The sequence below is a fragment of the Gymnoscopelus braueri genome (genome assembly GCF_963280865.1).
Source record: "Gymnoscopelus braueri genome assembly, chromosome: 3".
In the NCBI taxonomy this organism is placed as follows: Eukaryota; Metazoa; Chordata; class Actinopteri; order Myctophiformes; family Myctophidae; genus Gymnoscopelus; species Gymnoscopelus braueri.
In genome coordinates this window covers 12354938-12372858 of record NC_137612.1, presented here as the reverse complement: position 1 = coordinate 12372858, position 17921 = coordinate 12354938, and the positions used below count along the sequence as shown (strand labels likewise).

General features: G+C 41.4%; 1 protein-coding gene across 1 annotated transcript; it reads right to left on the bottom strand.

The window, feature by feature from the left end:
• Positions 1 to 15847: 15847 nt before the first annotated feature.
• LOC308081808 (UV excision repair protein RAD23 homolog B-like) lies at positions 15848 to 16723 on the bottom strand (the record flags this gene model as incomplete). Its single annotated transcript, XM_080423432.1, has 1 exon — positions 15848 to 16723. One exon carries the CDS (start codon positions 16721 to 16723, stop codon positions 15848 to 15850), a length of 876 nt encoding a protein of 291 aa, XP_080279558.1.
• Between the last annotated feature and the right edge of the window lie 1198 nt (positions 16724 to 17921).

Here is a 17921-nt window from a genome sequence, read left to right as displayed (position 1 = left end):
GAGACTGTGTTTTCGTATACATTATCACTATATTAAAATGTCTTAATGTGCGATACATAAATGCAAGTGAAAATAACTTTGACACCCTCACACATACCCTGAAAATAGCAAACAGGACGTGAAGAAGGTGAAGAAGGAGAAGAAGGTTCCGACATGGAAACACAGAATCCAGAGCTTCACAGGCAGACCAGAAGTCATAAACACGCAGACACAGTAAGACATGCAGTTTTGTTACCTTTATGGAAACTGTCATATGTGATTTACATACAGGTTGTGGAAAACGTAAGAGATGGTCTTGTATAATGGCATAAAAAATATATAATTGAATAATATTGAAGATATGCGAATAATAAGTGCAAATAACTTCTGCCCCTTATATCGTGGAAAAAAGTTACCATCCTCCTCTCTTGAAGACCCTCAGTGCGAAGGTGCAAAAAAAAAAGGGAAACGAAAAAAATAATTTGCAAAGGTATGAGACTGTGTTTTCGTATACATTATCACTATATTAAAATGTCTTAATGTGTGATACATAAATGCAAGTGAAAATATTTTTGACACCCTCACACCTACCCTGAAAATAGCAAACAGGACGTGAAGAAGGTGAAGAAGGAGAAGAAGGTTCCAACATGGAAACACAGAATCCAGAGCTTCACAGGCAGACCAGAAGTCATAAACACGCAGACACAGTAAGACATGCAGTTTTGTTACCTTTATGGAAACTGTCATATGTGATTTACATACAGGTTGCGGAAAACGTAAGAGATGGTCTTGTATAATGGCATAAAAAATATATAATTGAATAATATTGAAGATATGCGAATAATAAGTGCAAATAACTTCTGCCCCTTATATCGTGGAAAAAAGCTATACCATCCTCCTCTCTTGAAGACCCTCAGTGCGAAGGTGCAAAAAAAAAAGGGAAACAAAAAAAAACTTTTGCAAAGGTATGAGACTGTGTTTTCGTATACATTATCACTATATTTTTGACACCCTCACACCTACCCTGAAAATAGCAAACAGGACGTGAAGAAGGTGAAGAAGGAGAAGAAGGTTCCAACATGGAAACACAGAATCCAGAGCTTCACAGGCAGACCAGAAGTCATAAACACGCAGACACAGTAAGACATGCAGTTTTGTTACCTTTATGGAAACTGTCATATGTGATTTACATAAATGTTAAAGGAATTAACCCCACCAATGTCCACCTCCCGTTGAAATAGCACACAGAGGAAAAAAGGCATAAGCGTGACAAAAGACATGGTGCAAAATCTTCATGCATGGCCACGTCTGTAATGGCGTGTTTGTTTGAGCTCCGAAAACGCAAAGAAAGGAGTCAGGCTGAAACAGTGATGTGTAGTACATGCAAGAATGTGATACACAAACAGTGTCTGGGACTTGATGCTAAACAAACCAAAAGGTTGAAAAAAGGGGAATTCGACTGCGGTTGTTCCGATCAACTGTAAGTATAGCACTGTTAAAAAAACACATTCTTATATTAATACAAGTAACGGTTTATGTAATTATTAAATGTAAAAATTGTATTATGTATTATAAGTTGTTCATGTAAATGATGGTGTACAATGTGTTACATTTCAATGTATTAACTCTATTATTGTTTTCACTTTAGGACATTCAACATTAGTTTCAGTTTGGAAAGCTTGGAGAAGCAAGTTCATTCAAAGGACATCACGGTGCAGTAACTATTATTATTGATAGAATCTGATTTCAACACATGATTGATTGACTGTGTCACTGATCACAACTTTATTATTTATTTCGTTATCACAGAAACTGACGAAAGATATTTTGAACGAGAAAACGTTTTGTAATCGATACCATGCCTTTATGAATGACACGAAGTTTGCAAGCTATGCCAGTGCTTATGCAAACAACAAGACACTTCACAACCTATCAGGAGAAATGGTAAAACATTTTAAAAAATGCGTGTGCTATATAACAACAAACAGACTATATAACAACAAACAGACAACAACAACAACAGAAAATAAGTTGCAATTATGTTCATATCACAATTAATCAATGTGTTCATGTTGTCACTACAGATAAAACGTTTGGCAAAACACTTGAAAGACAACCCCAAAACTGCTGATTTAGTCGAAACGACATTTCCGGGGGAAAAAAGGAAGCAAAAGGACTTCTACCAATGTGTTTTGATGCCTGAGGTTAGTCATTGTTAAAATATATATTTTCCTACTAAGCGATCCATTTAAGAAAAAACCTTTGATGTTAGAGATGAGAATGTTTGTAAACATTGTAACCTAAATATGACTTTGTTTGATGTTTGTCATTATTCACCATGCAGGTCACCATCCTGTTTTTGAAGAAATCTATGGCTATAAACCGATATCAGGCAGAAAAAATACTTATGCCTGAAAGGTCTGTTTTCTTGAAAATACTTTTTGTTGATGACATAGATTCTAAATATTACAGATTCTCTTTAAAGACATGTAAATATATGTGTAACTTGATTTTGTGAAATAATCCAACATAATTTTTTTTCCAGCCAAGAAGAAGTGGCAGAAGAGGTATAGTTATTTGTTACTATTCATGATGGATAATTTATCCACTCGTGCATGTTTATCCAGTATAAACATGCATGAGTTCACATTTTATCATATGAAAATACCATACATACTTGTGAGACTGTACAACGATTTAAGTGATTTTGTATTGTTTATTCCACAGACTGACAGTGATGACTAAGAAAGCTGTTTGAGGTATGTGTTGTATAGGTGACGTATTTTCCAATTGAATAAAAAGGCTTGACGATATTAATGACTAAAACATTTTGTCTTGCAGTCGGATAGACGGATCTCAGACTGCAAAAGAGTACACATGGTATTCAAACATCACGCACAGTGTTTCGAGAAAAAGAAGACACAAGGAATATCATAATATCGGAACATGATGTTTTAAAAGAGGAATAAAACGTTGAGTGAGAACAAAATGTGAAATTGAGAATAAATACAGTCGGTGCCTATTGACTTTGTTGACAGACAGACAGACAGACAGACAGACAGACAGACAGACAGACAGACAGACAGACAGACAGACAGACAGACAGACAGACAGACGAGATAGTCCTGACCTGGGAGTCATACAAAAATAGCAGATCTACAAGCTCACAATGCCTGGCGTGTGTGTGTGATTATAATTATAATTATAATTAATATAATATACTACTATACACGTCGTGTAGGCCTACTTGTAGATTGGCTATTTTTTTTTTGTTCTCGCATCATTTGCTGTGTAGTATTTAGCTTACTTCTTTCTATTGTTTTGAAAATGCGTTTTCAGTCCGGAATTCAAATCATGATGCAACTTTTATGGGACACTGTTGTACAACAAAGTAGAATTCATTTGTGAAGAAAGAAAACCCCATTAACAGTTGAAAATAGCCTACACCATTTCTGCCCATCCCTCTAACTTCATGTAGGCCAATTGGTGCATTAAAAATATCAAAATTGGCCGCTCTGAATTTGTATCTGAACAAATACTTTGATAGAAGAGGTACTGTAGGGGGGAGGGGGAACATGATAGCAGAGTTCCTCACTTGGCTTATTTGGAATAGGCTGCATATCATTAACATAACCAAAGTAATGACAAGGGTGCAATTATATTCAATGATATTTAATTGTTTTGTGGAAAACGCATGGCTCATCATGCTTAATTAAAGAGAGACTCAGTTGCCTTTTCTTAGTGCTTTTCATTGTTTGGACAGAAGACATTATAAACATTTAGCCAATATTCGATCATCATTAAATAACAGACAGTGAACTGGCACACTGGTGACAGCATGTCATGGATAGCACATTAATTCTTAAACAATATTGAGGAAGAAATAAGAATAGAAATAAAATAAAACAAACAAACCAAAAAGACGCCAATAACCCCTGTCTTTAAAAAAAAAAAATTGCCAAAGTGGGTCTGGGTTATCTGACATGACAGGCTGTGCCACTCTGGTTTTTGTGCTTTCTGCCGCGCGATGTGCTCGCAGCCAAGTCTTGACTCTGGATTCCAGGACCTGAGCGGATGTCCATACTGTCTAATAAACATCAGAGCCGACACACGTTCTGTATGCAGTCGCGAACGGAGTGATGTTATGAGGTTCAATGTTCATCAAACTAAAGCCGCACTCGCATTCTGCCGAGCTGCATGGAATGAGCATATAAGGGGTACAAGTGCAGCTGGTACCTTTCTCCCTCCACATTCTATGTAGGCCTATAGTCCCTAAAAGCATTCACTGAAGATTTTTCTAAGGGTTTTCTAAATCTCACCTGCACAACCCAATATTATGCTGTTGTTACAAATTTAATGCAGTAAACATGAACGTGCTGTCACAGATGATCCGATCATCTTTATTTTTAAATGTATGATGAAAGCCGCACACGCAAAATGGGGGTCCCCAATATGGTAGCCTACATCTACTTTTGTCAATTGTTTAAAGCTTACAAAAGAAACAAAAAGGATTTGTTTGAATGTATTGACTTTTGAGGACTGCATACGCCTCTGTAACTGTAATAAACAACATTAACAATATAATCAGAATCCAGTCTTTATACTTTATTAATACAATGGTTTTAAAATTGCAGTCATTTTAAAATTGCATTAATTTCATTATGTTGATGGTATTTATTTAAAATGATTTAAGGACGTTTGGTGGTTCATTCGTTTTGTATAAAATAACAGAAACCTTTGAGGACAAAAAATGTATTGTATTACAGCTGCTTCGATATAAAGGACATTGTAAAGCGACTACGTGAGAAATAAACTTTAAAGTCGCTGAGAGGCGATGGGATGGGCTATGTTGTCAGACGCGCTCCGCTCCACAAACAAAAGGAATTCGCTGGGTCCAAAACAATGCGTTTAAGGGGTTTTATTAAGGAAATGTGAATAACTCAAAGAGTGCTCAAACAAAAAGTAAAGCAACAACAGCGATCAACATAAATAAAAGAAAGCAAAAATAAAGCGGTCAACAAAAGGTATGGCGTTCCATACCCCCCCTCTCTCTCACTGTGTGTGCCAAACAGGTGACGTTTATGAATTAATCAGGCCCCGTCAATCAAGCATCCATAGCACCAGTGACAGCGCATTCATTTCATTGACCAAACATATAATCAACATAACCACACATTGCAACAATCCCATTCATGGCTCCTACAGACATAATTTCCTTAAAGCAGTAAATTGAATGAAAGAATGAATGAATGAATGAATGCATTAATGAATGGATGAGTAATTTATTTCGGTGCTGAATAGTTCAATGGAAAACTTAAACATGTCTGTCTGTCTGTCAGCGTGCGCAGACAGACAGACAGACAGACAGACAGACAGACAGACAGACAGACAAACAGAATACGTCACAATGCGCGGCTTTCGCAAAGCAGCAGATATGAGCTCGTAGATCGGCTGAATGTAAATGCATTGTATAGTGTGATTTCTGTGTTATCTATTGCGTTGGGGGGGTCTCCCGGGGACCCCCAAAGGTCCACGGGGACCCCCCAGAAGGACGAGCGTGAACACATTCCGTCTGCGTGCGTGCGCTCTCTCTTTCTCTCTCTCCCCCCCCCCCCCTCTCTCTCTCTCTCTCTCTCTCTCTCTCACATGCGTAAAAGGAAAAAAAAAAGAAACACTTGTCTTTTCAATAGGCCATTAAACGTTCAAATCGAATAAAAAAAAATCCTTATTTCCGGAGGTTATTGAAGTTATATCAATCGATAAAATGTGATGCAACATATGGTTATTGGATTAAAATAATGGAAGCAATCAAATTGAAAGTTAACTTCGGGAATGCAGCCCTAATTCACGGGGACAAATGAAGGCATGCTTAAAGGGATTCCCAAGGGGACCCGGACCCCCCCCCCCCCCCCAAAGGTCCGCAGGGACCCCCACCCGACCCCCTACCCCACAGGGGGAGGCGGTCGGGTGGGGGGGAGGGGGGAAGCACACACATAGGAAGGAGGGAAGGAGGGAGAGAGGCAGATGCGACCACGAGCGCCCGTTCTCCGACGCACGGGTGAAACGCCGACAAAAACAGGCCCCCGTCAAGACGATGGGCAATCGTCGCGACGAGTCAGAAACGCCGACAAAAACAGGCCCCCTTCGAGACGATGGGCAATCGTCGCGACGAGTCAGGCACCCGTCGAGACGATGGGCACCCGTGGCGACGAGTCAGGCGCCCGTCGAGACGATGGGCACCCGTGGCGACCCGTCGCGACGAGTCAGGCACCCGCGACGATGGGCACCCGTTGCGACGAGTCAGACAGCCGTCGAAGCGACCCGTCGCGGTCGCAAGTGGAGTTCGCCCCTCCTGTTATTTTTACTCATAGGTTTCGAGTTCCACTTACTTCACCCACACCGGGATCCGGTTTCATGACGCAGATTCCGTTTCCGGTTTTCTTTTTTTTTCCCCCGGTCATTTTCGGCCAGAATAGGGAAAAAGACGTTTTTTCACACGGTATAAAAAACGAACCGAGAGCTCCACTTCTATTTTCTTTAGTCTGGGTGACGGACAGTCATCGTCGTCGTGTATCACATCGTACTTTAGGCCGATCGGCAATCTGCGAAAACGTCACATCCGGTATGACGTATTTGACTGTTTGACTCTGTTTGGGGGGGGGGGGGGCGAGCGAGTCAGCGAGGTGATCAAGGTGTCTATTTGCTGCTCTCTGCTAGCAGATTTGTCGTATGTGTTTAAAACCGCAGTCAGACAATTTATTTGAATGAAAAATTACAAAATAAAAAAATAAAAAAACACGCAAATCGCTGGCACAGGGGTGAGTACATTATGAATAAACTCTGGCAGTCAATTAAAGTGCTCATAATGGCTTAGTGCCATAGTTGCTTCTTTGGGGCTTGTTTTCCAAGATGTGGTTGCTTATTTCTCTCACAAAATCTGGCAACACTGGTGGTGTGGAGAAGTTCAACATCGTCTCTCGTCTAAAAAAAAATCACACCCAGTGTGAAGTGAGCGGTGTCATCACAGTGATGGAAGCTCACTTTAAAAAAAAGATGATTTTTTTGAAGTGCGTGGTACTATTTATAGGTTATTAATTTCATCATGCGTCTCGCTAGCCAATCAAAGCAAAGGGTCTGAATAGAGTCAGCCAATCACGGTACGGCAAAAAGGGTGTGAATAGAGTCGGCCAATCACAGTACAGGGAAGGACGGAAAGGGTGTGAATAGAGTCGGCCAATCACAGTACAGGGAAGGACGAATTCCCAACCCCACTTATAGGAGCGGCTACACGGCTCAAAAACAGATGTCGGCGTCACATCGCCTTGACAGATAATTTGTACATCTGCTCTGTCTGGAAGCGGGGATCAGCTGAACGTAATGCTCTCATCATGTGTGATTAGACTAAAGAAGTTTACAGCTAACCCCACCACCAAATAATAGATTATAAACATGGAAAGGATATTATATAAGCCTTTTCTACTGAACATTGCTCACCTTTACCGAGGTAAAACGATGACGTTGAAATCCAGGGCATACAAGTGGAACGCTGCTATCCCATTATGGAACAGAGCTTATTGATTACTTATTGATTAAATTAGTTAATTCTGGATTAATATATCACTGTCCTACGTCGGCATGCGGAATGGATCTCCTGGACACAGCTTTCATCCACTAGTTTCCTCATGGTAAGACTTATTAGGCTATTGTGTGAGTGTGGCGTTCATGTGATCAATTTACAGTAGCCTACAGTATTATAAATTAATACCGCGCGGACACTGGAGGTGCGTCTGAGCCTCCGCAGTGACATTAAGGCATGATAAGTCTATTTTCATTATTACGTGACACTTTGGCTGAGACGGCCCGCTTGCCCGAATCTGGCAAACAGTGACCAGTGATGAGCGGCCCGACCCGTAACCCGCGGGTCAACCCGCTGTGCGGGTGGTCGAGTCAGGATTTCAGAGGCAATTATGCGGGCTGCGGGTGAGCGGGTCAGCCGCTCTCACACGCAAAAAAATAAAAATAATCACATGCTCTTGTTTTGTCTTTATTCCTAATAAGAATAAGAATAATAACAATAAAACAGTTTGAATACACTTGATGTATACTTGAAGATTATTTTCTAACCTTCATGATTTTACAGAATTATGGACCCGCGGGCGGGTTGAGCCATAGATTTATATATAGATTCGCGGGGCAGGTTGAGGCGGGTTGGGTTCCGGGGCGGGGCGGGGCGGGGCGGGTCATGAAAAAACCTGACCCGCACATCACTACTGGGGACCTAATAATTCAGCTCTAAATGCAACTGATAACCTAGGGAAGAAGGAAAAAAAGCGGTGGAATCTGCATCATGTCTATATTATGCATCGGCTACAAGCAATACATCGTTTGACATATTTTCTTCTTTTTTATATATATATGTGTTGACAAATGTTGGGCACATAGATATTTTATTTGAGGTTTGGCACTGTTGTAACTGATTTTGTATGAAGAATACAGCATTCTAATGACATACGCACAGTTTTGATCCCTAGTAAGACAGCCTCGGAGCTGACTTGAGAACGGCTTAGTGCAGTGGTTTTCAACCAGTGGTCCTTGAGGGAGTACCAAGGGGTCCCCCAGTGAAATTAGTTAACATGGCGTCACAATAATTTTTAACCACTTAGCTTTGGCTATTCAAAAATAGCAGATATACAAGCTCATAGCTATGAGCTTGTAGATCTGCTATTTTTGAAAAACCTTGAAAAAGTGTGCATAATCTTTGAATATTTATATTTTTTTTAAGCAAAAATGTACTGATATCTTTGCTTCTGGCGGTCCCTGGCACAAAACATTTTCAAATGGGGGTCTGTGGCCAAATGTATATCAATTTAGGGGTCCTTGGCATGAAAAAGGTTGAAAACCACTGGCTTAGTAGCCTCGATCTCCAGGCTTTTATTGTTTAGTTTTGCTAAAAAATAAAAGCCTGGAGGAGCACGTCGGTGTACCCGGTATAGGAAGTGTTTCATTTCCCTAACCAACCAGAGTGCAGTGGGCGTCGCTCGTAATGTTGTGTTAACGGGGCGGGGGTTGACGTACAGATCGGTGAACCAATGGGATCAGGCGCAATCTCTCCGCGCCTCTATACACCCGCCCCTCTATACACCCGCCCCTCTATACACAAAAACAGGAGCGCTAATGCAGCCTACTTGCTTAGTGAATCGGGGCCAGTGAATCCACTAACCTCTGTTTCACTGGGATGTCCAGCCACTTTCCCATCACTGTGATCCTCCAGGCCATGGGGGGTGCTAATATGTTCTCCTCCTCCTTCTCCCCCTGTGAACGTCTCCAGGCCAGTCTCTCTGGTCTCCACAGCCCCCCAATGCATCCATGCAGCTCCTTCCATCTTGTCAACCAGCTGAGAATGTTATGTTACGCCCTGAAAAGAGGAGACTTCAATTTGCTTGCTGCCTTTCTCTCTGGCGGCTTCATAGAGAATGTAGCATTTTCACAAATGTACACAGGTAGCCTACGGTTACAATGTTTCCCACCCCCAGGGGGGTCCCCACATGAGTCTGGGGGGTCCCCAGATGATTAGCTTAATGTGCAACATTGTTTTCTCTCACTCAACAGTAAACAAACCAACATAGAGCATAAATGTATACAGGGTATATGCATATTGATTACTTTTGACCATTACTGCTTTACAAGTATAATGAACAAACTATACTATAAAAAAATATATATATATAGGTCCAATATTACCTAAGATTAGAAAGAGGCAAAAAATGTGAAAATAGCCGATCTACAAGCTCACAACGCCTCATGTATTTATCTGTGGAACAGAGTCAAACTGCATGCAATCTGGAAACCCATCGGTAAAAAATGAAAACTTTTGAATTTGCGGAGCTCTGAATCAACTACGTAAACCCTCAACTCTACAAGTGCTTGTTAGGGTGGGGGGTCCCAGTTCAAATATGATTATTTTGGGGGTCCCAGTTCAAATATGATTATTTTGGGGGGTCTCGGCCAGAAAAGGTGGAGAACCTCTGTATTAAAGTATTAATCTTAATGAATAAACATACATTAAAATAATCAAACTAAAATAAATACATTGTTGATAAACAAAGTCATTGGTAAACATTTTGTCATTTCAATATTTATTATTATATATGATTTCAATTTTCAATATTCAAAGTGTCGCGATGCGACGTGTAGTGAGCTTGTAGATCTGCTCATTTAAAATGTGTTGTGAGCTTGTAGTTCTGCTCATTTAAAATGTGTTGTGAGCTTGTAGATCTGCTCATTTAAAATGTGTTGTGAGCTTGTAGATCTGCTCATTTAAAACATGCTGTGATCTTGTAGTCCCTTGTTGTCCCTTCCTCTACACCTTATACACAAATTACTGTTTCAGCCCTTCACCCACCAACACCAAATACTTTAAATACTCTGATGACACTGCCATTCTTGGACTGCTCCATGACAATAACTCCATTACGGACTTCCAGAACACCATCTCTCATTTCACACAGTGGCGTCACGGCCATTCACTGTGCGTACAACGCGACACCCTCACTCTCACAGATCCGTGATTTCATACCCCCCACTTTTTGAAAAAAATAAATAAAATAATAAAATAATAATATATCTATTTTTTGTGATAATAAAATCGGTAAAATCAGGCAAAAATAATAATTAAATAACCTAACCCTAACCCTAAAACCGAAATAAAGCAACCAAAACACCGGGAACATTTTTTTTCCCCCATTTTTGAAAATTCAAAATTTGTTTACATTTGACAGTTACAAATGTTCCCTTGAAAAAAAAATGATATTCAAAGATTTGCACAAATTTTCAAGATTTTTCAAAAATAGCAGATCTACAAGCTCATAGCGCAGCACTCAGTGCTGCGCTATGAGCTTGCAGATCTGCTATTTTTGAATAGCCAAAGTATAAAATAAGGGGTATAGTCCACCGAAAGTCCATCGCTCCCACCTTCGGAGAGCCCGTGACGTCCCTGCATTTCACACAGTGGTGCACTGACAACTAAGTTGAATGTGGACAAGTCATTAACACAACCCAAACTGGACTCAACCCACTCCTCATTCATGGTAAAACAGTAGAACATGTTGACAGTTCCACATATCTTGGACTCACTCTGGACAACAGACTTAGGTTTGATCAACACATTAAATGCCGTGATGGCTGAGTGAGGAAAATATGCCCGAATTTGCATAACTTTCCAGAAGCAACATTGGAACATTGGACAAAGCCAGAGTCAACATTCTTCTTTTATTTTGTTAAGATGTTGGAGTCAAAGGTTTTTAACGAGGGAATATTCAATATCTGGCTCAATTTTGGGGCTCTGGCTCATGGACTAAATGCCTAATTTGCATATTTAAATATACAATTTCATAAAACTTGTAATGCGATAAATCATTGTCTTCATGTAAGTAATCAACTGGTGAAGTTTCATTATGATAATTATTTTTTAAATGTTGTAATTTTTTCATCTGTCATATGGGGAAAATAACAAAATGTGTGATAAATATGAAAAAGCTGCTCCTATGGAAAGGTTATCATATATTCATTTACTTATATTGACCCTATAAACAATTTAATATTGACCCTATAAACTTAATATAGGTATGGTTTTGCCCACTCTTTCGATAATCTTTGCTCAATTTTGGGGCTCTGGCTCATGGACTAATTAAACCAACTGCCCCGTCCATAGGAGGGTTTTCTGTGTACAGTGGGGACCTCATGTTTTTGTCTTTGTGATATGTTGTTATATTTGTTGTTATGTTGTCTTTGTTGTTATGTTGTCTTTGTTGTTATTAACGAACAGACCTTTTTTTTTTTTTTTTTTTTTTTTAATCCCGTCTGTGGCCGATTCTGTTGGGAAGTTCCCAATGGGTGGTAGCGACGGGGCGCATCCGGTGAAAGCCGGTATTACACTCAATGTAGAAATTGGACGTTCGGCCACAGGCGGGATTTAAACACTTCTTTATTGAAACATATGGACTAATACATTACACAAACACTCCGGACACCTAGTTAACATTTGGATCAAGCGGGTAAAAACCTTATATTTAGTATTTGTACATGTTTGGAGAAATAAGGGCTTTACTCGTAGATATAAAAATGTCCAAATCTATAAAATACATCTAGGATAGTCTAGGATCAAAGAGTCTCAACAAGTAGATCACAGATTCTCTGATCCTTCTTTATCTTTCACAGGACTTCTGTTCATTCATTTATTCTCACCACATTGTTTCTGATTTTATATTCATTTAATTTTCTACAACTCATTTATAAATGTAGTGTCTTAATTTCTCAGTTTTACCAATAACCTGAAACTATGTTACAATATATATAATATATATATTATGTCTGTGAGTGTGTGTTGTTTCTCCTGTGTGATAGTGCCCCCTAGTGGACTGCATTCATTACTGCACAGATAATCATCCATACCTCAATGCTTGAGTGAAACACTTCACTGCTTCTGTTCTCTGGACTATCTATCTATCTATCTATCTATCTATCTATCTATCTATCTATCTATCTATCTATCTATCTATCTATCTATCTAATATATATATATATATATATATATATATATATATATATATATATATATATATATATATATATATATATATATATATATATCTTACTACTATATAATTGACAAAAGCTCCGAAAGTTCGTGCGGGATTCGCAAGCACAGGATCACTCCACATGCCTCCAAGACCCGCCACAGACTGTTGATCAGAGCTATGGCTATGTTTTAGGCATCTTACCCCACCTCGATCAGTGATCGGACTCTCGGCTTGATTGATTCTCTGATTTGCCTTTCAGACCCTCAGCCTGATCTGGCAGGTTGCCATAGCAACCAGATACAGGAAGTCTGACCTCTTTATCACATGACCGAGGTTGGACAGGAAGGTTAGGGCCGCAAAGCAAAGCGGGGAGGGAGGAGAGGAGAGGAGAGGAGTGACTAGGCCAGCGATGGTCGCTGACCGTCGCTGGGTTTTGGACTCTGTCTGGACCAACCTCGGATCGGGCATCTAGTATATATAATACAAAAGCTTAAGCTATATTTAATATAGGATTGCACTACAACCTTGGCAAAGGGCAAACGTCAATAAAACATTATATAAAACATTATATAAGACATTATATATACTAGATGTCAGGGCCGCTTCGCGGCCCTGACATCTAGTATATATAATACAAAAGCTTAAGCTATATTTAATATAGGATTGCACTACAACCTTGGCAAAGGGCAAACGTCAATAAAACATTGTCGGGGAAAAAACTAAAACATTTGGGGATGCCTGGTAGGTTCTGAGTTGATGGGATCGGGGTTTGAATTCTCTCTCTCTCTTTCTCTCTCTCTCTCCCCTCTTTCCTTTAATATTGTCACTTGGAGGTCAGATGCATCAGTTGTTGGGCAGGACTGTGGAGTTTACCCTCTTTTGGAGATGTAAAAAACTAGAGAAAGTGCTCCTTGGAGCACAGGTCTCCACCAGGTCAGGTAGGTTATTGTGGCCCCAGCTGGTGGCGCTATAACAGGCCAATGTGAAAAGGGTGCCATTTCTTCCTCAGCCTTTCATGGCAATCGGACACTGCATTCATGATTTGAGGCATTTTGTTCAAAATATGTTTTGCAAAAATCGGTCTGCTGGTGGCACTATAACAGCCCAATGTGAAAAGGGTGGCATTTCTTCCTCGGCCTAGTGGGAACGTGCGTGCAAAATCTTTACAGAAATTGCATGCTGTGTTCATGATTTGAGGCATTTTGATCAAAACGGTAGTAGATAATAATAAGACAATATGTTAGCCAATCAGGAAGGAATAGGAACAATCGGACAGACCCGTTTGTGTGATGTTTGGACAAAATCTGTAATACAAAAAAAATCACACCCTGTGTGAAGTGGGCGGTGTCTTGCTAGCTAATCACAATACTGAATGGAGTCAACCAATCATGTACAAAAGATAAATACATTTATTGAAACACTCTTTATGATGGACAAAACCATAACTTGAAAAAAACAAATTCATTGTTTTTTTCAAGTTATGGTTTCTTATATAGGGCTATGCACATGTGTCATGTGACACTGGCCAATCACAGTCCTGAATAGATTGTGATTGGCCAATCACGGTGCAGGATAATTGTACAAATTTCCAAACCTCACTTATAGGGGCGGTTTCACAGCGCAGGATATTTGTAAATTTTTCCAAATCTCACTTATAGGGGCGGTTTCACCGCCCAAAAATAATGGGCCTCCTGGTGGCGCCATAACAGGCTGATCTGAAAAAATTGGCATCCAGGGAGTGTGCGTGCACAGTTTCGCTGCGATCGGACCAACGCTGCCGGAGATTGGCTGCTCGCAGACAGATGGACGGACGGACGGACACATGGACACACGGACACACAGACGGACAGACAGGGTGCAAAACATAGTCTCGGCCAGGCCAAAGGCCGAGACTATGTTTTGCACCCTGTCCGTCCGTCCGTCCATCGGTGACAATAAATAAACAAATAAAAATAAACGTTGGGCAATTTCATGACATTGTAAGATGGAGGTATCCTTGCTGTGCCAAAGTCATTCTTGCATACTTTAGGTGCTTTGCGATCTTGACACCAGCTTCCACCTTTCCACCGTTTGGCCTTGTGATTGAACTTGATGATCATGTTCAAACTCTTAGCCATGTAGATCGGATATTTTCAGCAAAGATATTTAATGTAGAGCGAAAAAAACAGAAAAGACACCGGTCGATTACAAGAACACTCGCCCCCAAAACCTAATCGTCCCTGGTTCAAATCCAGCGACCACGGACCGGTCGCCACCAGGTATTCCTAACCTTAACCTCAGTAAAACCATGCCTAAACGTAACCTTATTCCTAAATGTAACCTCAGTAAAACTATGTCTAAACCCAACCTTATTCCTAAACGTAACCTCAGTAAAACTATGTCTAAACCTAACCTTATTCTTTTATAAATAAAATGTTCTCAAGCTATTATTGGTCTCAACCTATTTGTGAGTTATCTGACTGAACTGTTGTTACCAGTCCATTGGTGGCGCTGTTGCCCAAGTCCTCAGGGAACATTATGGTGTGCTGAGAAAGGCCTCCATCAATCTGCAGCTGTTCAAACATCTTGTGGAAAAACCAAGCCAACTTTACTTTACTAACTTTCCTATTACGGGCCAGTGGACATGAATGAACATTTCAATCAATACACATTATTTCATGTACATGCAGGATTTATCTAGAAGCTCATTTCCATCCCTAGTCCCACATACACATACTGTGGCAACATGACAAAATAGAGAAAAAAACTACATACAACTGCCTACAAATAAAAACTAATTTAAGCCTAACTAACAACCTAAATACCTACTGAATAGCCTAATACCTAGTCAATAGAAAATCTATACTTATTGTGAGACATCTAAGATTAAAAATGTATCAATGGTCATTTCTAACCATTGTTTCAGTTGTGTTTTAAAACTACGCAAGGTGGTCCTTTCCCTTAGAGTGGCCGGGAGGCTATTCCTTCCATCGTAGGCTTCCCTGGATCCCCTTGACTATCCTATGGCACCAGTTGGCCCCTACCCGCCCGTCCAAAACTTCACGCAGGGGAGAGGGGAGGGAGCCAGGGCCTCCAAACATAGTGAGATTTTCCTGCATTCTGGTCAGTCACCAAGAGTGTTGCTGTCCTCTAACAACTGACAACTCTGTTCCTCATGCGCTCTTCCTCTCTCTCTCTCTCTCTCTCTCTCTCTCTCTCTCTCTCTCCCCCCCCCCCCCCTCTCTGAGAATTCCCTCAACAATTACCGTTCAAAAACTGCAACACATCGTGAACGGGGGCACAACTATGAACTATGGCTCAATGGAGCCATCGTCGAAGTTCTGCTCTAGAAGGAAGTTGGCGGCCATGTTCTCGTTCTTTTCGCAAGCGTAGTAGGCTTGTATGACCATTCCTTCGGGAAACCCCAGGGCCTTTAGCTTCTCAATGGCCTCTTTCTCCTTGGGCGTCAGCTGGCTGGGCAGCTCAGGGGGGTTGTTGCAGCCGCCACCACCGTAACCTTGTTGTGAGGAGCCGCCGGCGATCATGCTGGAAAGGCTCACGGCCGGAGTTCCTCCTCTGACTTGAGAGGAGGCCACCAGGTCGGCCCCTCCTCCTCCTGTGTCGTCCGGGAAGCCCGTGAGCAGATACTCCACGGCTCTGTCCGGGTTGTTGTAGCTGGCCCTCAAGGCCGCCACCACCCGCTCCCTCTCGTACCCCATCGACATCAGCTCCACCACGATGGCTTCGTGAGACTGGCCGATCACCATGGCCGAAATTGCCTCGTCTAACAACGTGCCGTTTGCTCCGGTTTCAGAGGTACTTGAGATGACGGTAAACCTTGGGGCGGCGGTCGTGGCCGTTACCTCGTCCTTCTTGTCCTCTGTAGGCGACATAGCACCTCCTGGTGGGGAGTCGGGGCGGCCCGGCGCCGAGGAGGCAGCAGAAGAATCCTGCTTGGGCTTCGCCACCATGACTATAACCACGTTCTTCTCGTGTATCTTGTACTCTTTGAGTGCCGTGTCATCGCTCAGTATCTTGTCGGCGTACATCAGCTTCTGCCCGTCGACCGGGAAGATGTCCTTCCCCTTGGCGTGTTCGATCCTCTCCTTCAGCGTCTTCACCGTCTCCTCTAAATCGATGTCTATTTGAAACGTCTGCTCTTGAAGCGTCTTCAAGGTAATCTGCATCTTTGGTCCGTTATCTATCCACCCTTGGAGTCCCAGAAACACTCTCTGGGTGTAACTGTCAACTACTGTGTGTGAGCTACTGTAACTATGCAACCTTGTGCTTGTTTTGGAGTTATATATATATTTGCTACAGATCTCATTCATCATGACTTGTTGGTGATGTATGGCCTTCCATATATGGTGTATTCAGACCCGGAATCGGTGTTGCCAGATAATACGATACAACAATGATAAATAAATAAAAATGGTAAATGGTACATTTATATAGCACTTTTATCCAAGGCGCTTTACATCGATTGTGTATCACATTCACACACACATTCACACAACCATACAAGGCACCAACCTGCTCATCGGGAGCAATTAGGGCTTCAGTGTCTTGATCAAGGACACTTCAAAACTAACTCTGGGGGAGTCTCTCACTCTACCCCTGAGCCACTGCCGCCCCATGATCATATTTACTATAATTTTACCGTCCGTACTATGTATGGTCATTCAATCAAGGGCGCCGATATTTGTCAGCTCTATTGGGTGCGCTACCTGGCACTCACGCACACGCGCGTGCGTGAAAATCTTCGTTTTTTGGGCGGATATTTTACTTTTTTGGTTTTTTTCTTAATCCTGCTTAATTACCTGCTAGGTGAAGACAAAGCCTGGAGCCGGCAAAACATAAACAAATGGGAGCGCACTGCGAGTACGAGCGTGCGGCTGCGCGCTGCGAGTATGAGCGCGCGGCTGCGCACCCCCCTTGCCCCCTGGGTGCTCGTCATTTCGCCTGGGTGCTTTAGCCCTGATGCACCCGCAGTATCGGCGCCCTTGCATTCAATAATGCCCTAGATCTGTACTTGGGAGGCATTAAAAACACTGGTCATGTCTTTCCAGTCCAGTTCCAGGCTTGTATTATGATCCTGATAACGTATCTAGCATCAACACTGCCCACACAATCTACATCAGTCAGTCCCGGGAGAGTGACGGATGTCGGGTTGAAGTGGTTAATGTATGTTTTGTAATAATAATCAAAATCTACAAAATAACCAGTAACTAAAGTTTTCAAATAATTATAGTGGAGTAAGAGTACAATATTTGCCTCTGAGATGTAGTGGAGGAGAAGTAAAAGTACTGTCAATTGAAAATACTCCAGTAAAGTAAAAAATACCTCAAAATTAAATGTACTTAGTTACTTTACACCACTGGTAAT